The following is an 8,533-nucleotide window of genomic DNA, read 5'->3' on the forward strand; positions in this document are numbered from 1 at the left end:
GGAAAAGGCCTCAGAGGTCACTGAGTCCAACCTGTGACAGCAACACAGCCTCAAAAATAGCAGAACATCCAAGAAATCAGCCCCAAAAATGGACAAGTGAGGGTTCCTGTGGGAAGAGCAGAGCCAAGTCCAGCAGAGCTTGTCCTGCCCTCCCTCAGCCCAGGGGAGGGGACACAGGGGTGGCAGCAAGAGGAGGCTGCCTGAAGGACACAGGAGACCTAAATGGAATTAAGGAATTTGGGCAGGGCCTTGGGTTGAGCTGTTGTTGAAACAGTCACAGAGTGTGAATGGTGAAGTGGTTACAAGACAGACAGCAGAAACCAAAACCACCCCATTTTTTTCCTAACAGAAACCCTGTGATCTACCCCACAGATCAGTGGTTTTCTTTGAAGGGTTTTGGGCTGCTCCATTTCTTTCTCCTTCCACTGCCATATGTGGGAAAATTTAGAATTTAAGGCACCCAAGGATATCTGAACTGACCCCCAAAGGAAAACGATCAGAGATGCTGAACAGTCATCAATAAAAATTCTGTTCTGGTCTTGATCAGCTGCAAAATGAAAGAGCATGTTGCATTTCTTGTTTCTCATTTACTGCTGGTGGAAGCTATTTGGACATACAGAGTTTATATTTTAGGGAGGTTTCAGAATCCTGGTTCTCTGACACAGCTATTGCTGAATCAAAAATAAAAGGACTGAGGGAATTAACGCCTTCCTTTAAAAACCCAAAGTTTTGCACCCCACAAACTGCCCGTGCTTAGCAGCATCCCTAGGAGAGGTTTTTAATCTTTTACCTTCTGAGGGAATGAACGTTCTCCATCCTAGCTGGTAAATTCATGGAATGGTTTGGGCTGGGAGGGACCTCAGAGATCTCACCCACCCCTGCCATGGGCAGGGACCCTCTCACTGTCCCAGAGCTCCATCCTTGGGCACTCCTGATCACCAAAGGAGACGTTAATTACACAATAATTAATTCTGCAGGGAGCAGAACCTCAACATTCCAAAATTAAAGCTTCTGAGAGAACATCTGAGCAGCCAAAGGCCTCAGGTGCACGAGCTCAGGTGAGAATGGTGCTGTGCTAACCCCAGCCAGCTTTATTCTGGCACTGGCTGTGCTTTTGCAGGGAGCCCACTGTCTGATCTCCAGATTTAATCACCGCTCGTCTTAGAATGAAATAAATGTTTTGTAAGACTTCAGAAAAACCTTTCCTTGTCCCTCACCTGTAAATACATCAGGTATAAAGACACAGCAGGTATTTAGGAACCCTTCCAGGGCAGAGTTTTGCACTCTAATCTCCCCTGAGTGCAGGATCTGTTCTGTTTCCTGTTCCACACCAGTATTTTATTTTCTGTCCCACAGAACCCGCGCTCAGCTCGCTCAGGCTCTGCTCATTTTCCCTTGCCCGCATTTCCATGGCTCTGCTCCCTCCCACAGACCCGACTGGCCAGCCTGGCCAGCCTCTCCAGCATTTTCTCCAGGTGTCACTTGCAGCAATTTGCAGGTGATGTTCTGTGCTCTGCTATGTGGCAGGAGCTGCTGTGCTCTGGGCTCTGTCAGCTCTGGGCTGAGGGAAAGCTCCCGGGTGGGCAGGTCCTGCTCTCCTGCTGCTCCTGCCCAGGGATTCCATGTCAGGAATGATCAGACAGGGCAGACTGCAGTGCCAGGAAATGCAGGGGTGCTTTACACCTCTGACTTGCAGCCTCTTGCATCACTCCTGGGGCTGCAGGAGAGTTTTGGTGTCCAAGGTTTGGTGCACAAGCACAGCCCATTAAATATCCCAACAAACCAAAGCAGAGGGTGGGAATATCCATGAGGCTGGAAGGCAGCGAATATCCACAAATCAGGTTTTTCTGACATCGTGAGGAAACCGCAGGGATTCCCTTTGTTTTTGCAATTTGATCTTTGTTTTCTCATTTTTATCTTTTTCAATCAAGGTGGTTTGTTCTAGGAACTTCTTTACTGACGCCTCTGAACTATGAGGAACTTTTATATTACCTTCCTCATTTTCATTCCTGCTGCCTAATTGCTGGGACCTGGTTTCCAGATAAACAGAATTAAGGACAGGGCTGGATTTGTTCTGTGTCCAGCTGCTCCAAAATTTTCCTCCAATAAGGTCAGTCATTCACAATTTTAATTCTGGGAAAATACATTCCCATGACCAATATTGAGTAAAAGACATTAATTAACAGTGAAGACAATCAGGATGTAAGAGCAGGACGTAAATTTCTTTAGGTTCTGAAATTTGTCAAGTGAAAAGATTAATGAATGTTCCCATTTAAATAAGAGGATTTAACAGACTGCTACAGTCTTATATTTTACCAGATTGGTCTCATTTAAAGCAAAAAAAAAAAAAAAAAAAAAAAAAAAAAGCCAGACTGGGAGGTAAATTCCAGAATATACAACTTTTGAATCCCAGCTTTGGATTTTTACCTCTGGACTCAGCCCCTGCTCCACTGTAGTTTTCTGTAATTTGGGAAATACTTGTTAGTCATGGATGCAATAAATTCTCTAGAAAGTTCACCATGGACAAAAAAAAAGAGTGAAAGTTTATTTTAATAAACAAGCACACTGAGTAGCTGAACAACATACAAGAACCAGAATTGTACAGAGAGGGTTGAAAAATAAGCACTTAAAATTCAGCTACAAATCTGGGAGAGTCAGAGCAGTGCCTTGGAAAGCTGAAAACCTTTAGGAAATAATATCTGCTGAAGTTTCTGGGTAAGGGAAAGAAAACATTTGATAAATGAGGGGGACAGACTTGAGGCATTGTCAGGGGATTTGAACTTCAGCCATGGAGACAAAGATCCAAGGAAGGGCTGGTGTGAAGGCACAGGAGCAGCGGTGCTGCGAGGACGGGAGGGTCAGCGCCAGCCCTGGAGCAGGAGAGCAGGGCTGGCTCTTCCCCAGGCTGGGCTTGGCAGGGCAGGATGAGCAAAGGCAGAGAGGCAGAGCTGCCCCAGCACAGCTCCCTCAGCACGCTCCTGCCTGCTTCATGTGCAGGGCCCCTCTGCTCCTCCTGCAAGGGAAACACACATTGCACACACAAAGCTGCACCGAGGGCCTCTGCAACCCTCTGCTGGCAGAGGAGACACCACAGCAGACACAGGGCACTCCTCTGTAAGCACCTTTCCTTGCAAAACTACACATTTCATCCATGAACCCAAGACATTGCCAGCACCACCTCTGAATTTGTGTGTGACCTGCAGGGGCTTTGTCAGGTCTCTGCTGCTCATTGGACTCTTCACTGTCCAAACTCACAGTTTCTGCTGGAATAGGAAGCTGCTCACACAAATACCAGGGTGTTTTTTAGTGACTGAATCTTACAGCACCTGCAGCAAGTTCCTCACACAAAGAGAAATAAACTTTTTAGTGTTCAGCTTTACAGTGCCTGTTGCAAGTTACTCGTAAAACTATTTTTGATTTACTATTTTATGCTTCCTGCCAGAACAGGACAGTGCTCACACAAATATCCAAGTAATTTTTCAGTGTCCCACTTCACCATTCCTGCTGGAATAGGAAGCTCAGTCCTGAATATCTGGGTCATTTTTTAGTTGCCTATTTTCCACTTCCTACCAGAATAGGAAGTCCTCACCCAAACATCACCATCATTTGTTCTTTAGGTCACTTGGACATTATCAGTGGGAGGAACAATCATGGGGTAAAGGCAAAGCACAGGAGCAGAGAAGAACCAACCCTAAAGAAACCCAGCAGGTTTATGGGGTGGAAATCCCAGCTGCTCAAGCCCATGGCAGCTCAGTACTCACAGCACAGCCTTGCAGAAGGAGCATTTGTTGTTGTAGGTTTTGCCATCAGAGCCACAGAAGGGTTGGTAGAGCCTCTCACAGTAAATGGGCCTCCCCCTCTCCAGCCTCTTGTACTCACTGCAGTCCACCTGCAAAGAGGGCAGCCCTGAGTCTCACACCCCCGAGCCTTACAGGGAAAAAACTCACAAAAAATGGCTTTATAACATCATGGCTTGGGCCTGCTGCTGGGGCTGGGTGCAGCTCATCTGCCTGTTCCCGTGAGAAAAGCCATAAGAATGACAAGTCAGTTAACACAACAATTTATTCTTGTGAGAAAAATAAGTTTGTGCCTGCAAAACCAAGAAATTGGTGCAATGGGAACCAGTGAGGAAGATGTGTAAACAATCCAAGAATAAAGAGGTTTGGTGGATGCACAAAATTCCATTTACTGACCAATAAACTGACAGTGTATTGTTATCCAGTTGGGTTCAACACAGTGCTCTTAGAATTCCTATAAATATGAGATAGCTGAATAAAAATTGGCTTTTTCTGCATGAAGAAACTGAGCCCTGTCTGCTTTACTGTGACACATCCTCCATGCACAGAGATCATGAATATATCCAATTTTGGGGCAGCACAGCCAGGGAGGTGGCACCACCTCTATTGGCAGAGGCTAAGCCCCAAAAATGAAACATTTCTGCTCAGAGGTGAGAGTGGGGCTGCCTGTGACAGGGATGGCAGGAACAGCACAGCCCCAGAGGAGCAGAGTGTGGGGTATTTTATTATCTCATCACAACAATCAGGAAATCCAGGTGGGATCAATGCACATCCAGCCCTTCCTTGGACCCTTCAGGGATGGACTCCACCCCCTCCCTTCTTCCAGACATTGACCCCAGAGTACTCAGAGAGACTGAAAATCTCCAGGTACCTGATTTAGGAGCTAAAAGTCATCAGAAAAGCCTTATAAGGTCATAATCAAATAAATATATATTTTTTATTTTTTTTTTTTTTAATTTTAGATTTCTCTGTGTTAAAACTTGTCCTTGCCCAATTTCTTGCCCAGAATGCCAAACAGGTGAAAACATCTGGAAGTTGTCAGGACAACTCTATGGCAACCCCATATCCCAAACTCAGGAACTTTCACTGAAACCTCAGCAAATTGGCAGCATTTAATTAAAGTTTAACATGCTTATTTTCTGACCTCGTGTTATTATACTATAATTTTCTATCTCATATTCTATATTTTTATCCAGGAAAAAGGAAATCACTCACCTCATTCTGTGTGGCAGCATCTGCAGTGGAAACTGAACCACAAAAGACAAAATGGAAACCCACAGTTAATGAACACTCAGGTGCAAACCAGGATGACTTCACTCAGCAGCACTGAATCTTTTACCTCCTTAAATGTCAATACTGACAGAGCTGTGCAGTGTTTGGTGAGGCCCAGGTGTCAGAACCTATTGAACAAGTGGGGTTTGGTGCATTATTTACCTTAGAAACTCTGACACCTGTTGGAACAGCCTTTGCTGGAGGGGGGGAATGGAGCCATTGTTCACCACAAAACCACGGACAGCCCAGCAGTCAATATTGTACTTACTGTTCATCATGTTATTTTATATTTAATGTCCAGGATTAACTGGTGGTTGAACATGACTGGGGTTTAATCCTGAGTTTACCAAGAGCTGCATGTGGCTGTGAGCAAACCACAAATCCCTTCTATATCTGTGTTTCCTGTCAATAATGAGAATTAAATACAATATTGACTGTAAATAACAGTGATAATACAATCTGGCTCATAATCCCACATTAGGAAGCGTTTCCCTTGTTTCAATGTGGATTTTAAGGTGGCTGGCTCCTATTTTTACCTCATTCCTCTGGAGCAGAGCCCTGTCCTCAGGTGGGGCTTCAAGGAGCTCCTTCCAAACACTGCTAATTACACCTCCCACAAAGCAATCAGCTCCTTGGCGTGGCTCCACGCTGCTGACACATTTCTTACTTTCCTTAGGAATGTGTTTGCCCCTCTGCTGTCCCATAATCACATCCTGGGGCTTCCAGGGGTGGCAGGTCCAGGGAGAGATTTCTGTGCAGAAGGAGCAGGAACGTGCTCTGGAGCAGAGCTCTAGCACTTCTCTTTTGGATTAAATTTGGATTTTTTTGATCTTTAAAGGTTAAACTTTCCAAGTGTGTTCTGGAGCAGAGCTCTAGCAATTGTCTTTCGGAATAAATTTGGCTTTTTTGATCTTCAAAGGTTAAACTTTGCACAAAAACTTCTTTCATAAACCTGTTTACACTCTCACATCAAATACAGTTGTTCAGCATAAAGAAAATGAGCAGAAATAAAGCTCCAGATCAGGTTTCCATCTCTGTCACCAGAGACTGACTGAGATTTCATTATTCTGGAATTGGATTTGATTTATTCCACTTCCACCCAACCATTCACATCTGATTTTTTCTCTGGTAGCCTTTCAGGAGCCACTCTGCAAACGGAGTGAATGCAATAAAGGTGTGGCTCAGAAAGTGCTGATTCATGAAGTTTTCAAGCAGACAAGATAAACCAGAAAGTTCAAGGAAGAGATTTCCTGGAATTCTAATGGGAGGAATATTTCTTTATTTCCCACCAGTTAATGAAACACTGAATGTATTATTTCCATCACATTTCATTTAAACTGCTGTTTTTAATAAAAATTTTGGGGTTGAGACAAATTCCAAAGCAACCTCTTCAGAGCTACTTAAAAGATTATTTTGTGTCATAATTTTGCATTTAACATTTTCATTATTTTGCATCTTTAATGTTCATTATGCTTTAAAACTTCTATACTACCTGCAGAGGTGTGAAGTCTTTCCGTTTTTTTAAATGCACTTCTTTTTCTCTAAAAATGCATTTTTACTGCAAATTTTTAGTAAATATAAAATTGCCAAGTAAAGGCTGAAGAAATTCCTCCCAGATCCCTCTTTTTAAGAGCAACATATCCCTCAAATCTCCCTGCAGCCTGGAAAAATAAGATCAAAAAAACCATGATTCCAGCTGTTTTATGTGACCTGAGCATCATCAGCTGTCCCCTGCTTGGTCAGTTTGGCAGGGCAGGACCCCACCAGCTCCCAGCTCCCTTCTCAGATGGAAATTTAAAAATAAACAGACAAAACCAGGCGGTTCTGAGGCATTACAGCTCTTTTGAGACACAGAACACAGCTCTGAGCTACACCCAGCAAGGAGCAGCTTCCATCCAGCCCAGCCCCAGCCGGGTTATAAACCCTTATGGTGCTAAATAACAGGATTTTAATTGAAAATCCCATTTTCTCCCTCCCAGCCAGTGCAGGAGCACTGGTTCAGAGCCCCGAGGAGTGCAGGAGTTACTCACATGCCAGGCACAGAGCTGCCGCTGCCAGCAGCACCAGGGTGACCTTCATGGCTGTGCCCAGCTGCCTGCGCTGCGACAGGGCTGGCACCGTGGCCATGGCCCCTTTATAGCCGGGGCTGGTGATGAAATCCCCTGCGGGCCACTGGGGAAGGAGGCGCCCAGGGCAGGTCCGGAGATTGTCCCGATGCTCCTGCCTAAGCCCAGCCTCATTCAATTCCTGTCCCAGCCCCGCAGCCAGGGCTGACTCAGGGCTGCCTGCTCTGCTCTTGCCACGGGGACTCACAGCTGAGCACCGTTCCCAGGCAAGAATAATCCTGGCTTGGGTGTTTGCCAAAACAGTCATCCCAGGAGGGCTTCATTCTTATTTTTTTTGTGGTGTTTTTGAGCTGTTTCTGAGCCGTGGTTTGAGCTGAGCTGCTTGTGGCCGTGCACTGAGCCCTTCAGCTGCTCTGGGAAATGTGTGTTCTGCTGGAAACCCTTCACACCCAGCCCAGAGCATCCCCAGGGCTCCTTTTCCTTTCAAATGTGCCCATTTTGGGGTCAGAAGTGATGTTTTGGGAGAGAAACCCCTCACATCCAGCCCAGAGCATCCCCAGGGCTCCTCTTCCTTTCAAATGTGCCCATTTTGGGGTCAGAAGTGATGTTTTGGGAGAGAAACCCTTCACACCCAGCCCAGAGCATCCCCAGGGCTCCTCTTCCTTTCAAATGTGCCCATTTTGGGGTCAAAAGTGACGTTTTGGGAGAGGAGCAGCAGAGGCAGCCCAGGGCACTGCCTGGCCAGGACAGGAGAGGAGCTCCCAGCCCCTGAGCATCCCCTGAGCTCCTGCCCAGCCTGGGACATGGGGAGATTCCTCTGCTCCCATTTCCCCGTTTCCAGCACAACAGGAGGGATTCCTTAAACAAACCCCACATTTGTTGGTGGCTTAACCAAAAGGCAGCAATTTCTGTCTTTATGACAGAGTCCCCATGGGACACTCAGGCCTGAGGCTCCATTTTCAGAAGCCCAGAGTGATGTGGAGTTTGGAGGTGACAGCTTGGTTTCCAGCCCTCCTTCTCATAGTGATTTACCACCTAAATGTGCAAAAACCTCAACAGGAAAAATCCCTGCACACCACCTCAATTCCCAGTATTTCAGTGATTCCCTCACTGCAGGGTAGCCCAGGGCTTTCTCTGTGCAGGACTGGGGCCAGAGGTGCTCATTCCAGTAAAAAAGGGCCTGAAAGCTTCTGCAGAAAAGATTTCAATAGGTTGGGTAAGCCTTGGGCCCCTCTAACTCAATCCAAGAGGGATATGAATAATTCTGTCTTTAAAGAATATAGGTAATCAATAAATGTTGAATTTCTCATCACTTATCAGGACAAAAAACATAAATGCCATCAAATCCAAATTCCAGGATGGGCAAAGATCCAGTTGGAGCTGGCAGCCTGGAATTTT

General features: G+C 45.8%; 1 protein-coding gene across 1 annotated transcript; it reads right to left on the reverse strand.

Moving 5' to 3' along the window:
• Positions 1–2,967: 2,967 nt before the first annotated feature.
• Positions 2,968–7,313, reverse strand: SPINK9 (serine peptidase inhibitor Kazal type 9). The gene is made up of 4 exons (XM_071443798.1): positions 7,100–7,313; positions 5,013–5,044; positions 3,762–3,889; positions 2,968–3,013 (listed from the first exon to the last, which is right to left on the reverse strand). The coding sequence occupies exons 1-4, from the start codon at positions 7,194–7,196 to the stop codon at positions 2,968–2,970; spliced, it is 303 nt and encodes a 100-aa protein (XP_071299899.1). The 5' UTR covers positions 7,197–7,313.
• Between the last annotated feature and the right edge of the window lie 1,220 nt (positions 7,314–8,533).

Source organism: Agelaius tricolor, unplaced genomic scaffold (genome assembly GCF_023055355.1).
Source record: "Agelaius tricolor isolate 1412-34295 unplaced genomic scaffold, bAgeTri1.0.p SCAF_18, whole genome shotgun sequence".
Classification (NCBI taxonomy): Eukaryota; Metazoa; Chordata; class Aves; order Passeriformes; family Icteridae; genus Agelaius; species Agelaius tricolor.